The following is an 18,930-nucleotide window of genomic DNA, read 5'->3' on the forward strand; positions in this document are numbered from 1 at the left end:
TCTCACCATATGTATCCCTTCATCTGGCTGTTGATTCATATCCTTTAATATCTTTTGCAATAAACTGATAATTTAGTGAGTTAAATGAGTTTCCTGAGTTGAGCTGCTCTCACAAATTAATTGAATCCAAGGAGGGGTCATGGGAACCTCTGATTTATAGCCAGTCAGTCAGAAGTACAGTTAACAACCTGGACTTCTGACTGGTGTCTGAGGTCCCTGCTACCAAATTAATCAAACCGAAGGAAGGAGTTGTGAGACCTTCGAGTCTGTAGCCTGTTGGTCAGAAGCACAGGTAACAGTCTGGGCTTGTAATTGGCGTCTGAAGTGGAGGGCAGTCTTGTGGCACTGAGCCTTTAACCTGCGAAATCTGATGTTATCTCCAAGTAGATAGCATCAGAATTGAGTTGAATTGTAGGGCACCCATCTGGTGTCAGGAGCATTGCTTGGTGGTGGGGGAACCCACATCCCCCACATTGGAATTGGGTCCAGAACCAATCATGGTGTATAATTCTTCTCATACATTGTTGGATTCGATTTGCCAATATTTTCATGAGGATTTTTACATCTGTGTTCATGAGATATTTATCTGTAGTTTTCTTGTAATGTCTTGGTTTGTGTTTAAAGTAATGCTGGCCTCATAGAATGAGTAAGAAAATATTCCCTCTGTTTCTGTGTTTTGAAAGAAATTATAGAGAACTTGTATATTTTCTTCCTTAAATTTTTTTAAATTGAATATTTGTGGCATATAACATTGTATAAATGTCCTTAAACATTTGATAGAATTCACCAGTGATCCCACCTGTGCCTAGTGCTCTCAGTTTTGGAAGGTTTAATTATTGATTCAGTTTCTTTAATAGATACAGGGCTATTCAGATTGTCCGTTTCTTATGTTAGTTTTGGCAGATTGCGTCTTTCAAGGAGTTGGACCATTTCATCTAGGTTATTACATTTTGGGGCATAGAGTTATTTATAGTATCCCTTGATTGTCCTTTTAATGTCCATGAGTCTGTAGTGATATCCCCTTTCATTTCTGATATTTGTAATTTGTGTCTTCTCTTTTTCTTAGTTAGACTGGCTAGAAGTTTATAAATTTTATTGATCTTTTCATAGAACCAGTTTTTGGTTTTGTTGATGTTCTCCTTTGATTTCCTATTTTCTATTTCGTTGATTTCTGCTCTTTCATTATTTCTTGCGTTTACTGTAGATTTAAATTACTCTGATTTTTCTAGCTTCCTAAGGTGGAAGCTTAGATGATTGATTTTAGGTCTTTCTTCTTTTCTAATAAATGCATTCAATGCTGTAAACTTCACACGGTATAGAATTCTAGGTTTTGGGGATTCTTCTCTCAATACCTTAAATATTTCACTTGACTCTCTTCTTGCGTGCATGATGTCTGAGAAGTTGGATATAACTCTTACATTGCTCCTCTATAAATAAGGTCTTTTTCCTTCTGGCTTATTGTGGGATTTTTTTCTTTATCTTTGATTTTCTGTAGTTTAAAAATGATAATGGCTAGGTATAGTTCTTTTAGCATTAATCCTGCTTGGTGTTTTCTGAGCTTCCTGTGGTTTCTGTGAATCTGTGCTTTGGTGTCTGACATTAATTTCGGGAAATTTTCGGTCATTATTATTTAAATATTTCTTCTGTTCTTTCCTCTCTTTCCTCTCCTTCTGGAATTCCCATTACATATATGTTACACCTTTTGTAGTTGTCCTGCAGTTCTCAGATATTCTGTTATGTTTTTTTAAGTCTTTGTTCTCTTTGCTTTTCAGTTTTGGAGGCTTCTATTGAGATATCTCAAGCCAGAGATTCTTTCCTTCAGTCATGTCTAGTCTACTAATAATTCCATCACAGGCTTTCTCCATTTCTGTTAGGTTGTTTTTGATCTGTAGCTTTCTTTTTAGTTATTTCTTAGAACTTCCATCTCTCTCCTTACATTGCCCATCTGTTTTTGCATGTTGTCTACTTTATCTTTTAGAGCCCTTAGCACCACAGTCACAGTTGTTTTACATTCTTGGTCTAATCATTCCAACATCTCTTCCACATCTGAGTCTAGTTCTGTTGCTTGCCCCTTCTCTTCAAACTCTTTTTTACTTTTTAGTATGTCTTGTAATTTTTTCTTGATAGCCAGACACAATATACTGGGTAAGAACTGGTGAAGTGTGAGGGGAAGGGAAGTGTCCTGTGATTAGGTCTCAGTCTTAGTGAACCTGTGTCTCTGGACTGTGAGCTTCATACTTGATTCTCAACTGATTCCTCAGTAAGTTGTATTTTTCTGTATATGTGTGTTGTTCTCTCCAAATTGGCGGGGAGTGATTTGCTGTATAACCTCACTTCTCTGATGAATCTAAGTGCTGTTGAGTTTTCAGTCTGGTTAGCTTTTTACTTGTTAGAATGCAGTGGTGACTTCCAGCTTCTTTCATGCTGGACTGGAAACTGGGAGTTGTGTGATTTTTTTTTTTTTTTTTATTCCTCAAACAATTGATACAAATCTAGAACTGGCAAATTTTACTATAATTGGGTTTTAATTTCTAATTAAAATTATTTTCAATTATAAATTTTTTACAGTTCACAGTGTAATTACTCTTTGATCCAAGTATTTTGGGTAGCTAAAACGTTCAAAGTATGTAAGATACAAATGAACTCAAATCATAATCACAATAAATGCAAATTCAAAAGACATTTACTACAGTGGACCCTTGAACAGCATGGATTTGAACTGTGTGGGTCTGCTTATAGGAGGAATTTTTTCACTTAATATGTACTGCACAATCTGTGGTTGGTTGAATCCGGCAATGCCAAACCTCAGATACAGAGGGCTGACCATGAAGTTACACGCAGATTTTTGACTGGAGGGTCAGGCCTCTAATGCCCACGTTGTTCAAGGGTCAACTTATAGCATATTGATCTGAGGCTTCTAGTTTTTTAATCCTACCTTTTTTGGTTAATCAAGTTTCCCTGATATTATTTTTCCCCCTCTGCTGGTTTGAAAGTATGCTATTTTTTCTTTTTTCATTGTTACCCTCTACTTTTTTTTTTAAACTTTGATTACTTAAGTTTAAAATCAATAATATTGGTTTTCTTTCACTGGAACTTAAGATACCTTACTTTGATCTTCCTCACATCTTCCTTTCATTTTATTTCTCTTTCTTAACATCCAACAGTTACTAATATTTTTCTCCATCATTCAGTGATCACCTAGAATTACCAGGATGTTTATGGATTTCTTTTTTCTCTATCGCTTCTTGCCTCTTACTCTTTCCTTTTGATTTAATTTTCTTTCACGTATATCTTTTGGATATGTTTCCAGAAATGGTGAATAAGAGATAAAAGTTTCTCATCTTTTGTTCATTTGAAACTTTTTTCATTGGCCTTCATTTTTGAATAACTATTTTAGCCGAGTATAAAATCCTGGGTGGCAGTTATTTCTGTTTTCACATTGAAGGCATTACTCCTGACTTCAGATATCTGTTGTTGTAGATGAGAAAGCAGTGCTCAATCTAATTGTCATTTCATGATACAGAATCTATGTTTTTTTAATCCTGTATTCAGGGGTAGATTATCCTTCTGTTTAGGGGTGATTTAGCTTTATCATGGTTGGGATTCAAGTGTGCTATTTCAGTTGAAAGATTTGTATCTTCAGTTCTGGAAAATTCTCAACAATATTTTTTTTTAGGTAGTTCTATTTCCAAATTCTCACTTTCACCTCTTGGAACTCTTATTAACATCATTGAACCTTATCATTTCTGCTCTTCTTGTCTCTTCTCTGTCATATCTTCCAAGTCTTTTTACCTTACGTATAGTTGATATTTTCGTCTTTATTTTGTAGTTTATTATATCCTTTTCAGCTGTAGTATTCTCTGCTTAACTTATCCATTGGGTTGTTACTAATTTTGTTCTTTACTTGTAAAAACATATCTTTCAAAATCAGCCTTTTTTTTTTAGTACTATCTTTATTCTTTTATTATGGTGTCTAGTATTCTTTTAAATAATTTAAAATATTTTACTGATTGCTTTATTATTTTTAGTTTTGAGTGCTGATTAATCTGCCTTTGTGGTTCTCCCTCATAATGGTTTACTTACTGTGCTTTGTAATTTTGATCCAGATACCCTGTTCAAGGGGGTTAGATTTTGCTGTTGATGTTGTGGTTGCTGTTTTGTTTTGTTTTTTTAAATTGCTTTAGGTTATGAAAGCCTCTCTCCAGAAGGGGTTCATATTTCCTTCTTTTGCGGGCCATAGGAGTTCATTGAGTCTGGCCCAATTTTTATATATCTTCCTGCTTGGGGATCTTACACCATGAGATAGTGTAAGTTCATACCCTGTTTCTGTGTGTGGCACAGGAGGCCTGGTGATTCAATTCTTCTTGGATTATTTTCCCACACTGCTGTCTGTTAGACTGCTTTTAAGTACTAGGCTTTGCACAGAGTGTTCAGTTCCAGCTTTCCAACTCCATGTTGGCTGTTGCACATCTCCTGGGCTTTCAAACCCTTGTTCCTAAAGCCTAAATCAGCTGTTTTCCTGGACTGCTTTGCTTTAGCTTAGATATCTCTTTATTTCTGGCACATGAGGATTCTCACTGTTGCTGCCTTAGGTTGGGCCCTACCTGGTCACTCTGCTTCTAGTTTGATTATCCTCTTAGTTGTATTTGTCATTTAGGCACTAATATTCTTTGTAAGACAGAAAAGCATAAACTCTTTAGGTCAGTGTGTTGCACCCCTTTGCCGTCTGACCTGGTTTTCCTTCATTTCCCCACCTATCTGTGTATTAGCTTACCTTGAGTTCTCCAAAGCATGTTGTTCCACCACTTTGTGCCCTGCACATACTACTTTCCAGACAGTCTTTGCCACAGTAGTATTTTGTCTGGCTAAAATTCACTCAACTATTACATCCTCCTTTAAGTCTTCCTGACCTGGTTTCATGTAAATTATCTTCTTCTTTGTTTCTATTATAGCAGGTACAAGGTCTGTCCTAGTGTTTTATCACATGGTTTTGTATATGACAATTTGCTGGACTTGAGGGGAGGTACAGGTACAAGGTCTGTCCTAGTGTTTTATCACATGGTTTTGTATATGACAATTTGCTGGACATGAGGGGAGGCATCATTTTCTATTGTCTTTTTAGATACAGTCATTGATACATAGTAGCACTAAGTAGTCCTTTGTTAAGTATTTGTGTTGTATCATTACTTGTGCAGACACCTGTATGTGAGTTTGTTTTGTTTTAATCATTAGGATTGAATTGGGCAAAATTAAGGGTATCATTTTTAAATATAATGCTGCACTGTTGCATGCCCACATGGCAGTTTTTCTTTTTTTCCCCCTCCAGGGCTATTGTGTTTGTTGTGGATAGTGCAGCCTTCCAGCGAGAGGTGAAAGATGTGGCAGAGTTTCTGTATCAAGTCCTCCTTGACAGTATTGGTCTGAAGAACACACCGTCATTCTTAATCGCTTGCAATAAGCAAGGTACTATCATGTTTTCTGGTAATAATAGTTGAGATTTTTCTGGGATTGCTACTAAGAATTAATACAGTTATCTACAATTGTTATTACTGAGGATGAGAGATGATTGCTAATGAGCTATAAATTAAGGATTTTAAATCTTAAAATTTATTTATACTCCAGCATTTTCATAGTCTCCCTTACCAGGCTGTTCTAAGGAGTGACAAAGGAGTGATTATTGTCATTTATTCTTTGATACAGTGTTTTATTTTTAATCGTAAATCATTTTAATTTACCAAGTTAAGTTCATCAGATCGACAATATGTCATATCAGATACACAGTTGAGGAAGGACAGGATGGAGTCTCTCCTTTTAAACAAGTTTGCCATCTAGCACATTTCATCAAGGAGAGTTTGCAACTTTGTAAGAATGAAAAACATTTTAGTCTCAGCCAGTAAAACTAGGCTTCAGTTTTATTACCTTTAAAATCGGATTAGGAGTGATGTCAGCATCATGAGGTGTAAGACACCTTCTTTGTCTCTCCCCTTCATTCTACAACTAGTAAAACGTCCAAAACTCAGCAAAGGTTCCTCTGGTTCCTCTGCCCAACACACTAGAATGCTGGAGAGATCCACAAGTCTTCTTCTGAAGGTGGGTGGACTGGAACACATGGAGGAGGTAGAACTGGGGGAACAGTGGAAGAATGTCTACAATCTTAGCCTCTGGCCACAGTGGCTGAGCCTGAAGCCCCAGATAACCCTGTAGCAACAGGGAAGACAGCACACATGGCTCCAGCCTCCTGGCTGCAGTAGCTCCTTTGGCCACAGGGAACCCCGCAGCAGCAGTGGTGGTGGGGCCTGTGACCCCAATCCCCTGGCTCATGGCAGTGCTGCCTGCAAACCCGACAACCCCAGATGTGGTGAAGGTGTCCATGACTCTGTCTCCTTCACTTTTCCCCACACACCCCCCACTGCTCAAGCAGTGACAGTGAGGGTACCAGTGACACATCTGGCAGAGGTAGTAGAGGGTGGAAAGTGCCAATTCTCAAATATAGTCAGAGGCAGCTCAGGTAAGAAAAGCCAAAAACCTGTGCTATAGCAAGAAAAAGAAAAGAAAGGCCTCTATTTTCCAACTTGTTGAACTGTAAGAATCAAGGAGAAAAAAAAAGCTTTACCTACATAAGAAAGGTATTTGCTACTTCAAATGCACTGGCAGAGGAACAGTTTGTCAGGTACCATGTAAAACCACAGTACACAGTGTAACGAAAAGAAAATGACAGTTCTCCAGCAGCCAAACTTAAGTCATGGAAGATTGTAATCTAACTGATAGAGAATTCAAAATAGCTGTTATGAAGAAACTAAACAAGGTACAAGAGAACTCAGGAGGGCAGTTCAGTGAGCTCAGGAATAAAATTAATGAACAGAAGAAATACTTTACTAAAGATAGTCTAAAAGAGAACCAAACAGAAGTTCTGGAGCTGAAGATGTCAATAAATGAGATGAAGAATGCATTAGAAAGCACTGGAAATAGAGCAGACCATATGGAAGAGAGAATTAGTGAGCTTGAATATAGAGATCTAGAAATGATTCAAGTAGGAGTAGCAAGAGAACTAAGATTTTTTTTAAAATAAAATTTTATGAGAACTATCCAATTTCATTATCCTTCATAAAGATAATGGTTATCCCAGAGGAAGAAGAGAGGGAGAAGAGAGCAGAGAGTTTATTTAAAGAAATAATAGCTGAGAATTTCACAAAGCCAGGGAAGGAACTGGATATACAAGTCCATAAAGCTAAGAGGACATTTAATTATCTCAATGCTAAAAGGTGTTCTCCAGGACACATTATGTTAAAATTGTCAAAATTCAATGATAAAGAATTTTAAAGGCATCTGGAGGAAAAAAGACAGTAGCCTACAAAGGAACCCCTATTAAGCTATCAGCAGATTTCTCAGCAGAAACTGTATAGGCCAGGAGAGGATGGGATAGCCTGCTCAAAATATTATAAGACAAAACCTCTGCCAAGAATCCTTCCAACAAACTTATCCTTGAGATACAAAGGAGAAATAAAGACTTTCCCAGACAAAAGCTGAGGGAGTTCATTACCAGTAGACCTGCCTTACAAGAAATGTTGGAAGGAGCTCTCCTACCTGAAACAAAGAGGCAAAAGTACACAAAACTTTGAGTAAGGTGATAAATAGATAGAATCAGAAAATTGCAACTTTGCATCAGAATAGGTTGTTAATTATAAAGGTTAAAGGGGAAAAAGCAGTAAAAATAATTATAGCTATTGCAGTTTGGTAATGAACTCACAATATAAAAAGGGATAATTTGAGATGACAAAAATGTAAAAGGGGAAGAGGAAAAGAACAGAACCCATATAATGGCAAATGAAGATAAGATCCTATCAGCGGAAAAAGGACTGTTTTATCTATGAGATGTCTTATACAAACCTGACGGTAACCACAAAATGTAAGTCTAGAGCAGAGACATGAAACTAGGAAGAAACTAGTAAACCACCAACTAAGATGTCAGGCAGAAACAATGGAGATATAGAGCAAACAAAAGATATAGAGAAAACAAAAGATAAAATGGCAGTACTAGTCCTCATTTATCAATAATCACCCTAAATATAAGTGGATTGAATTCACCAATCAAAAGACACAGAGTGGCTAGATGTATTAAAAAACAAGACCAGCTATGTCCTGTCTCCCAGAGACTCATCTCAGCTCTAAAGACAAACATAGGCTCAAAGTGAAGGGATGGAAAATGATACTCCAAGCAGATGGCAGCCAAAAGAAAGCAGGTTTAGCCATCTCAGATCAGATCAAATAGACTTCAAGCCAAACAAGAGAACAAGATGGACTGGTATAATGATAAAGGGGACAATCCATCAAGAAGATGTAACATTTATGAATATATAAACATCTAACATAGGAGCACTAAAACATGAAAGGAATTATTAACAGATCTAAATGAAGAAATTGACAGCAATAATAGTAGGGGAGTTTAACATCCCACTTACATCAATGAATTGATTATCTAGACACAATGTTAACAAGGAACCATTGGCCTTAAATGAAGTATTACATCAGGTGGAATATATACACACACACACACATACATACATACATATATACATGTATATAAATAAAACATTCCATCCGAAAGCAGCAGAATACACATTCTTCTCAAGTGCACATGGAACATTCTCAAGGATAGACCATATGCTGGGACACAAAACAAGTTTCAATAAATTTAAGATTGAAATCATATCGAGCATCTTTTCCTACCGCAAAGATGTGAAACTAGAAATCAGCTACAAGAGGAAAGCTGAACAAATCACAAATATGTGGAGACTAAACAACATGCTACTGAACAACTATTAGGTCAATGAGGAGGAAAGGAGGAAATAAAAATCCCTGAAGATAAATGAAAATATGTCATACCAGATCAATAGGATGCATCAAAAGCAGTACAAGTTTATAGCAATACTTGCCTACCTCAAGAAACAAGAAAAATCTCCACAGTCCTTACACCTAAAGGAACTAGTAAAAGAACAAACTAAGCCCAAAGTCAGTAGAAGGAAGGAAATACTAAAAGCCAGCAGAAATAAATGAAATAGAGACTAAAAAGATAGTAGAAAAGATCAATGAAACTAAGAGCTTGTTCTTTGAAAAGATAAACAAGATTGACAAACCTTTATCTAGACCAAGAAAAAAAGAGAGGAGGCTCATATAAATAAAATCAGAAATGAAAGAGGAGAAATTACAACAGATCCCACAGAAATACAAAGGGTTATAAGAGAATACTGTGAATAACTACACCAACAAATTGGACAGCCTAGAAGAAATAAATACATTCTTAACAAACAACCTTCCAAGACTGAATCTTGAAGAAATAGAAAATCTGAATAGACTGATAACTAGGAAGGAGATTAAAACAGTAATCAAAAGCCTTCCAAAAAAAACAAAAGTCCAGGACCAGACAGCTTCACTGGTAAATTCTACCAAATGTTCAAAGAAGATTTAATACCCATTCTTCTTAAACTATTCCACTTATGATAAAGACAATAAAATGGGTATAGAAAGAATGTACCTCTACATAATAAAGGCTATGCATGTCAAACCCACAGCTGACATCATACTCAACTGTGAAAAACTGAAAGCTATCCCTCTAAGATCAGGAACAAGACAAGGATGCCCACTCTTGCCACTCTCATTCAACATAGCTAAAGACTTCACCAAAGACTATTAGAAGTAATAAATGAATACAGTAAAGTTGCAGGGTGCAAAAGCAATATACAAAAATCTGTTGTGTTTCTGTACACCAACAACAAACAAGCAGAAAGAGAAATTAAGAAAACAGTCCCATTTAAAATTGCAGCAAAAACAATAAAATACCCAGGAATAAGTTTAACCAAGGACGGGAATTCCCTGGTGGTCCAGTGGTTAGGACTCCACACTTTCACTGCTGAGGGTGCAGGTTCAATCCCTGGTCAGGGAACTAAGATCCCACAATACAGTAAAAACTATAAAACATTGTTGAGAGAAATGGAAGACACAAAGAAATGGCAAGATATTTCATGCTCATAGACTGGAAGAATTAACATTGTTAAAATGTCTATTTTACTTAAAGCAATCTGCAGATTCATTGCAGCAATCCCTGTCAAAATCCTAATGACATTTTTTTGTAGAAATGGAACAAAAATTCCTTACATTTGTATGGAACCATGAAAAACTATGAATAGCCGAAGCAATTCTGAGAAAAAGGAACAAAGCTGGAGGTATCACATGCCCTGATTTCAAAATATTACTACAAAGCTATAGTAATCAAAACGGCATGGTATTTGGCAGAAAAACAGACATACAGGTCAATGGAACAGAATTGAGAGCCCAGAAATAAACATATGGACAATTAATTTACAACAAAGGCACAAAGAACATAGAATGGAGAAAGAACAGTCTCTTCAGTAAATGGTGTTGGGAAAACTGTACAGCCACATGCAAAAGAATGAAAGTAGACTATTATACCATACACAAAAATTAACTGAAAAGTGTATTAAAGACTTGAATAGAAGACCTGAAACCATAAAATTCCTAGAAGAAAACAGGGAGTTCGGACTTTGACGTGGGATTTAGCAATATGTTTTTGGATCTGTCTCCTCAGGCAAGGCAAACAAAAACAAAAATAAACAGGTGGTACTATATCAAACTTAAAAAGCTCTGCACAGCAAAGGAAACCATCAACAAAATGGAAAGACATCCTACTGACTGGGAGAAGATATTGTCAAATCATATTATCTGATAAGGGGTTAATATCCAAAATATATAAAGAACCCATACAACTCAACAACAACAAAAAACCTGATTTAAAAATGGGCAGATAACCTGAACAGATGTTTTTCCAGAAAAGATATACAAATGGTCATTGGGCACATAATGAAGGTGTTCAGCACTAGTGAAGATGAACATCATTAACTATTAGGGAAATGCAAATCAAAGCCACAATTAGACATTACCTCACACCTGTTAGAGTGACTGTTGTCACTCTAACAGGTGTGAGGTAAAATAGAGAAGAAATAACGTGTGGGCGAGGATATGGAGAAAATGGAAACCTTGTGCACTGTTGATGGGAATGTAAATGCAGCCACTGTGGGAAACAGTATGGATAGTCCTCAAAAAATTAAGAATAGAGCTACCATGGGATCCAGCTATTCCACTTCTGGGTATTTATCCAAAGGTAATGGAAACACTAACTCAGAAAGATATTTGCACCTACTACTGTGTGGTGATGGATGGAAACTAAATTTTTGATAGTAAGCATGGTGTAGTGTATACACAAATTGAATCATAATGTTGTACACATGAAATGTGTTATAAACCAATGTTACCTCAATAATGAAATAATCTCTCTTTTCTAAAAAACTAAAAATAAGATAGACTAGTTGATCTTTAGTCCTCTTTCAGACCTAATATTCTCATTCTATTAAAAGCTCAATGCATTTCTCAAAGGTGAGCTAGTAGTAACCCTAACAATGACTTATCGTGAATCAGTCTTAGGGTCATTACCTGACCTCTTTATTTCTTCTATATTTATTTGGCTTCTGCTGGTGCCAAACCAGTGCTTTTTTATTACTAAAGTGCACTTGATGCCGTAACATACCATCTTAGCATCAGCTGGAAATGTTCTTGGTTTAGTTTTATATGACAGGCAGGGTATTTCTACTGGAGTGAAGGGTCTTGTTAAAATCACAAAGCTGGTAGCTTCTCTTCTTGTTACATTGGCTGGACTTATGTATACAATATATGTGTTGATTTCAAATGTCTGTAAGATGTAGAAAACTTCTGTGAAAGAGCTTCTCAATTTTAGGGTCACCAGCTTAATTGTAAGCATAATTGTAATATAAATATTTGTGCAAATATAAAGCTTACTTTGATAATGGAACTACTAGTGATAAAAAGCTCTTTAAGTGGGCTTCCCTGGTGGTGCAGTGGATAAGAATCTGCCTGCCAATGCAGGGGACACAGGTTTGATTCCTGGTTCAGGAATATCCCACATGCCACGGAGCAACAAAGCCCATGTGCCACAACTACTGAGCCTGTGCTCTAGAGCTTGCGAGCCACAACTACTGAGCCTCTGTGCCACAACTACTGAAGCCCGCAGCCTAGAGCCCGTGCTCTGCAACAAGAGAAGCCACCGCAATTAGAAGCCCACACCCTGCAACAAAGAGTAGCCCCCACTCGCCGCAGGTAGGGAAAGCCCGTGTGCAGCAACAAAAACCCAGCATAGCCAAAAATAAATAAAATAAGAATAAAAATAAATTTTAAAAAAAAAGCTCTTTAAAAAACTGGTGGGGTTGGTGGGAGGGATAAATTGAGAGTTTGGGATTGACATATACTTATTACTATATTTAAAATAGATAACCAACAAGGACCTACTGTATAGCACAGGGAACTCTGCTCAATATTCTGTAATAACCTAAATGGGAAAAGAATTTGAAAAAGAGTAAGATATATGTATATGTATAACTGGATCACTTTGCTGTACACCTGAAACTAACACAACATTGTAAGTCAACTATAATCCAATGTAACATAAAAATTTTTTTAAATGGTGGGGCAAAGAAACTTACTGGTTTAAATAGGAATTTTCCATATGTGCAAGAAGTCTTGGGAAAAGACCCCTTCTGCTTTAAACAACAGCAGTGCCTTTATTTCTTTACAGACATTACAATGGCAAAATCAGCAAAGTTAATTCAGCAGCAGCTTGAAAAAGAAATGTAAGTAAGAATAAGTCCTATTGGTTAACTGTATCTCTTAACTGTATATATTGCTTAAGGTCTTTGGTTTTGTATGGTTATCACAATTAGCCTGAAGATTGGTGTGAAATATACTTGTTAAATAATTGACAACAGAATTAATGGAACTGTAAAAAGTATTAATGGGATGTTTATAGATATTTAAAATTTTCGTGGAAAGAAAATCTCAGGTTTATTGCGACTACAGCTCAATTTGTTTTCCCGCTGTTTCTAGACCTAGTTTATAGTAGATATGAAAGGATTTAAAAACTAAATTTGAAAGCTATGGAAATTTTTGTTGACAGAACAAGAAAGGAACACTTCAGAAGAATATAAAAATCTATGATACTATTTTGTAGTGTGTTTCTTGTTTTCAACCTATGTGGCGATATCATTTAGCTTGATTTTAGTGTTTAAAAATTTGTGAATTGAGCTATAAGCTTTTGAATTTTAAGGAATCTATGTCTCTGTGTTCTGCTGATTTGTAAGAGTTAGCTAACAGGTTGCTTACATAGGAGATACAATCCACATTATAATAGAGCAAGTTATGTTTTCTTATGCTGTTATGTGAGGATATATTTTTTTTTTTTTTTAAATAAATGTATCTATTTATTTATTTTTGGCTATGTTGGGTCTTTGTTGCTGCATGCAGGCTTTCTCTAGTTGAGGCAAGCGGGGGCTACTCTTCCTTGCGGTGCGTGGGCTTCTCACTGCAGTGGCTTCTCTTGTTGTGGAGCACAGGCTCTAGGTGTGCGGGCTTCAGTAGTTGTGGCATGAGGGCTCAGTAGTTGTGGCTCGTGGGCTCTAGAGCGCAGGCTCAGTAGTTGTGGCACACAGGCTTAGTTGCTCCGCGGCATGTGGGATCTTCCCAAGCCAGGGCTCGAACCTGTGTCTCCTGCACTGGCAGGCAGATTCTTAACCACTGTGCCACCAGGGAAGCCTGCAAAGGACTTTTTTTTTTTTTTTTAAACATCTTTATTGGGGTATAATTGCTTTACAATGGTGTGTTAGTTTCTGCTTTATAACAAAGTGAATCAGCTATACATATACATATGTTCCCATATGTCTTCCCTCTTGCGTCTCCCTCCCTCCCACTCTCCCCATCCCACCCTTCCAGGCTGTCACAAAGCACCGAGCTAATATCCCTGTGCCTTGCGGCTGCTTCCCCCCAGCTATCTACCTTACTACGTTTGTTAGTGTGTATATGTCCATGACTCTCTCTCGCCCTGTCAAAACTCACCCCTCCCCCTCCCCATACCCTCAAGTCCGTTCTCCAGTAGGTCTGCGTCTTTATTCCTATCTTACCCCTAGGTTCTTCATGACATTTTTTTCCCTTAAATTCCATATATATGTGTTAGCATACGGTATTTGTCTTTTTCTTTCTGACTTACTTCACTCTGTATGACAGACTCTAGGTCTATCCATCTCATTACAAATAGCTCAATTTCATTTCTTTTTAAGGCTGAGTAATATTCCATTGTGTATATGTGCCACATCTTCTTTATCCATTCATCCGATGATGGGCGCTTAGGTTGTTTCCATGTCCTGGCTATTGTAAATAGAGCTGCAATGAACATTTTGGTACATGACTCTTTTTGAATTTTGGTTTTCTCAGGGTATATGCCAAGTAGTGGGATTGCTGGGTCATATGGTAATTCTATTTGTAGTTTTTTAAGGAACCTCCATACTGTTCTCCACAGTGGCTGAACCAATTCACATTCCCACCAGCAGTGCAAGAGTGTCCCCTTTTCTCCACACCCTCTCCAGCATTTATTGTTTCTAGATTTTTTGATGATGGCCATTCTGACTGGTGTGAGATGATATCTCATTGTAGTTTTGATTTGCATTTCTCTAATGATTAATGATGTTGAGCATTCTTTCATGTGTTTGTTGGCATTCTGTATATCTTCTTTGGAGAAATGTCTATTTAGGTCTTCTGCCCATTTTTGGATGGGGTTGTTTGTTTTTTTGTTATTGAGCTGCATGAGCTGCTTGTAAATTTTGGAGATTAATCCTTTGTCAGTTGCTTCATTTGCAAATGTTTTCTCCCATTCTGAGGGTTGTCTTTTGGTCTTGGTTATGGTTTCCTTTGCTGTGCAAAAGCTTTGAAGTTTCATTAGGTCCCATTTGTTTATTTTTGTTTTTATTTCCATTACTCTAGGAGGTGGGTCAGAAAGGATCTTGCTGTGATTTATGTCATAGAGTGTTCTTCCTATGTTTTCTTCTAAGAGTTTGATAGTTTCTGGCCTTACATTTAGGTCTTTAATCCATTTTGAGCTTATTTTTGTGTATGGTGTTAGGGAGTGATCTAATCTCATACTTTTACATGTACCTGTCCAGTTTTCCCAGCACCATTTATTGAAGAGGCTGTCCTTTCTCCACTGTACATTCCTGCCTCCTTTATCAAAGATAAGGTGTCCATATGTGCGTGGGTTTATCTCTGGGCTTTCTATCCTGTTCCATTGATCTATCTTTCTGTTTTTGTGCCAGTACCATACTGTCTTGATTACTGTTGCTTTGTAATATAGTCTGAAGTCAGGGAGCCTTATTCCTCCACCTCCTTTTTTCGTTCTCAAGATTGCTTTGGCTATTCGAGGTCCTTTGTGTTTCCATACAAATTGCGAAATTTTTTGTTCTAGTTCTGTGAAAAATGCCAGTGGTAGTTTGATAGGGATTGCATTGAATCTGTAGATTGCTTTGGGTAGTAGAGTCATTTTCACAATGTTGATTCTTCCAATCCAAGAACATGGGCTATCTCTCCATCTATTTCTATCATCTTTAATTTCTTTCATCAGTGTCTTATAATTTTCTGCATACAGGTCTTTTGTCTCCTTAGGTAGGTTTATTCCTAGATATTTTATTCTTTTTGTTGCAATGGTAAATGGGAGTGTTTTCTTGATTTCCCTTTCAGATTTTTCATCATTAGTATATAGGAATGCCAGAGATTTCTGTGCATTAATTTTGTATCCTGCTACTTTACCAAATTCATTGATTAGCTCTAGTAGTTTTCTGGTAGCATCTTTAGGATTCTCTATGTATAGTATCATGTCATCTGCAAACAGTGACAGCTTTACTTCTTCTTTTCCGATTTGGATTCCTTTTATTTCCTTTTCTTCTCTGATTGCTGTGGCTAAAACTTCCAAAACTATGTTGAATAAGAGTGGTGAGAGTGGGCAACCTTGTCTTGTTCCTGATCTTAGTGGAAATGCTTTCAGTTTTTCACCATTGAGGATGATGTTTGCTGTGGGCTTGTCATATATGGCTTTTATTATGTTTAGGAAAGTTCCCTCTATGCCTACTTTCTGGAGGGTTTTTATCATAAATGGGTGTTGAATTTTGTCGAAAGCTTTCTCTGCATCTATTGAGATGATCATATGGTTTTTCTCCTTCAATTTGTTAATATGGTTTATCACATTGATAGATTTGCGTATATTGAAGAATCCTTGCATTCCTGGAATAAACCCCACTTGATCATGGTGTATGATCCTTTTAATGTGCTGTTGGATTCTGTTTGCTAGTATTTTGTTGAGGATTTTTGCATCTATGTTCATCAGTGATATTGGCCTGTAGTTTTCTTTCTTTGTGACATCCTTGTCTGGTTTTGGTATCAAGGTGATGGTGGCTTCGTAGAAGGAATTTGGGAGTGTTCCTCCCTCTGCTATATTTTGGAAGAGTTTGAGAAGGATAGGTGTTAGCTCTTCTCTAAACGTTTGATAGAATTCACCTGTGAAGCCATCTGGTCCTGGGCTTTTGTTTGTTGGAAGGTTTTTAATCACAGTTTCAATTTCAGTGCTTGTGATTGGTCTGTTCATATTTTCTGTTTCTTCCTGATTCAGTCTTGGCAGGTTGTGCATTTCTAAGAATTTGTCCATTTCTTCCAGATTGTCCATTTTATTGGCATAGAGTTGCTTGTAGTAATCTCTCATGATTTTTTTTATTTCTGCAGTGTCAGTTGTTACTTCTCCTTTTTCATTTCTAATTCTATTGATTTGAGTCTTCTCCGTTTTTTTCTTGATGAGTCTGGCTAGTGGTTTATCTATTTTGTTTATCTTCTCAAAGAACCAGCTTTTAGTTTTATTGATCTTTGCTATTGTTTCCTTCATTTCTTTTTCATTTATTTCTGATCTGATTTTTATGATTTCTTTCCTTCTGCTAGCTTTGGGGTTTTTTTGTTCTTCTTTCTCTAATTGCTTGAGGTGCAAGGTTAGGTTGTTTATTCGAGATGTTTCCTGCTTCTTAAGGTGGGCTTGTATTGCTATAAACTTCCCCCTTAGAACTGCTTTTGCTGCATCCCATAGGTTTTGGGTCGTTGTGTCTCCATTGTCATTTGTTTCTAGGTATTTTTTTATTTCCTCTTTGATTTCTTCAGTGATCACTTCATTATTAAGTAGTGTATTGTTTAGCCTCCATGTGTTTGTATTTTTTAAAGATCTTTTCCTGTAATTGATATCTAGTCTCATGGCGTTGTGGTCGGAAAAGATAGTTGATACAATTTCAGTTTTCTTAAATTTACCAAGGCTTGATTTGTGACCCAAGATATGATCTATCCTGGAGAATGTTCCATGAGCACTTGAGAAAAATGTGTATTCTGTTGTTTTTGGATGGAGTGTCCTATAAATATCAATTAAGTCCATCTTGTTTAATGTATCATTTAAAGCTTGTGTTTCCTTATTTATTTTCATTTTGGATGATCTGTCCATGGGTGAAAGTGGGGTGTTAAAGTCCCCTACTATGAATGTGTTACTGTCGATCTCCCCTTTTATGGTTGTTAGTATTTGCCTTATGTATTGAGGTGCTCCTATGTTGGGTGCATAAATATTTACAATTGTTATATCTTCTTCTTGGATCGATCCCTTGATCATTATGTAGTGTCCTTCTTTGTCCCTTTTAATAGTCCTTATTTTAAAGTCTATTTTGTCTGATATGAGAATTGCTACTCCAGCTTTCTTTTGGTTTCCATTTGCATGGAATATCTTTTTCCATCCCCTCACTTTCAGTCTGTATGTGTCTCTAGTTCTGAAGTGGGTCTCTTGTAGACAGCATATATAAGGGTCTTGTTTTTGTATCCATTCAGCCAATCTGTGTCTTTTGGTGGGAGCATTTAGTCCATTTACATTTAAGGTAATTATCGATATGTATGTTCCTATTTCCATTTTATATATTGTTTTGGGTTCGCTACTATAGGTCATTTCCTTCTCTTGTGTTTCGTGTCTAGAGAAGTTCCTTTAGCATTTGTTGTAAAGCTGGTTTGGTGGTGCTGAACTCTCTCAGCTTTTGCTTGTCTGTAAAGGTTTTAATTTCTCCATCAAATGTGAATGAGATCCTTGCTGGGTAGAGTAGTCTTGGTTGCAGGCTATTCTCCTTCATCACTTTCAGTATGTCCTGCCACTCCCTTCTGGCTTGTAGGGTTTCTGCTGAGAGATCAGCTGTTAACCTTATGGGGATTCCCTTGTGTGTTATTTGTTGTTTTTCCCTTGCTGCTTTTAATATGCTTTCTTTGTATTTAATTTTTGACAGTTTGATTAATATGTGTCTTGGCGTGTTTCTCCTTGTCTTTATCCTGTATGGGACCCTCTGTGCTTCCTGGACTTGATTAACTATTTCCTTTCCCATATTAGGGAAGTTTTCAACTATAATCTCTTCAAATATTTTCTCAGTCCCTTTCTTTCTTTCTTCTTCTTCTGGAACCCCTATAATTCGAATGTTGGTGCGTTTCATGTTGTCCCAGAGGTCTCTGAGACTGTCCTCAGTTCTTTTCATTCTTTTTTCTTTATTCTGCTCTGCAGTAGTTATTTCCACTACTTTATCTTCCAGGTCACTTATCCGTTCTTCTGCCTCAGTTATTCTGCTATTGATCCTATCTAGAGTGATTTTAATTTCATTTATTGCATTGTTCATCGTTGCTTGTTTCATCTTTAGTTCTTGTAGGTCCTTGTTAACTGTTTCTTGCATTTTGTCCATTCTACTTCCAAGATTTCGGATCATCCTTACTATCATTATTCTGAATTCTTTTTCAGGTAGATTGCCTATTTCCTCTTCATTTGTTAGGTCTGGTGGGTTTTTATCTTGCTCCTTCATCTGCTGTGTGTTTTTCTGTCTTCTCATTTTGCTTATCTTACTGTGTTTGGGGTCTCCTTTTTGCAGGCTGCACTTTCGTAGTTCCCGTTGTTTTTGATGTCTGTCTCCAGTGGCTAAG

General features: G+C 36.8%; 1 protein-coding gene across 1 annotated transcript in view; it reads left to right on the plus strand.

Moving 5' to 3' along the window:
* Window positions 1–18,930, plus strand: part of SRPRB (SRP receptor subunit beta) — a 45,861-nt gene that overhangs the window by 8,798 nt on the left and 18,133 nt on the right. The window contains exons 5-6 of the mRNA XM_065876924.1: window positions 5,327–5,463; window positions 12,662–12,716. Of these exons, the coding sequence (XP_065732996.1) occupies window positions 5,327–5,463; window positions 12,662–12,716 (192 nt within the window). The remainder of the gene's footprint in view (window positions 1–5,326; window positions 5,464–12,661; window positions 12,717–18,930) is intronic.

Source organism: Phocoena phocoena, chromosome 4, assembly GCF_963924675.1.
Source record: "Phocoena phocoena chromosome 4, mPhoPho1.1, whole genome shotgun sequence".
In the NCBI taxonomy this organism is placed as follows: Eukaryota; Metazoa; Chordata; class Mammalia; order Artiodactyla; family Phocoenidae; genus Phocoena; species Phocoena phocoena.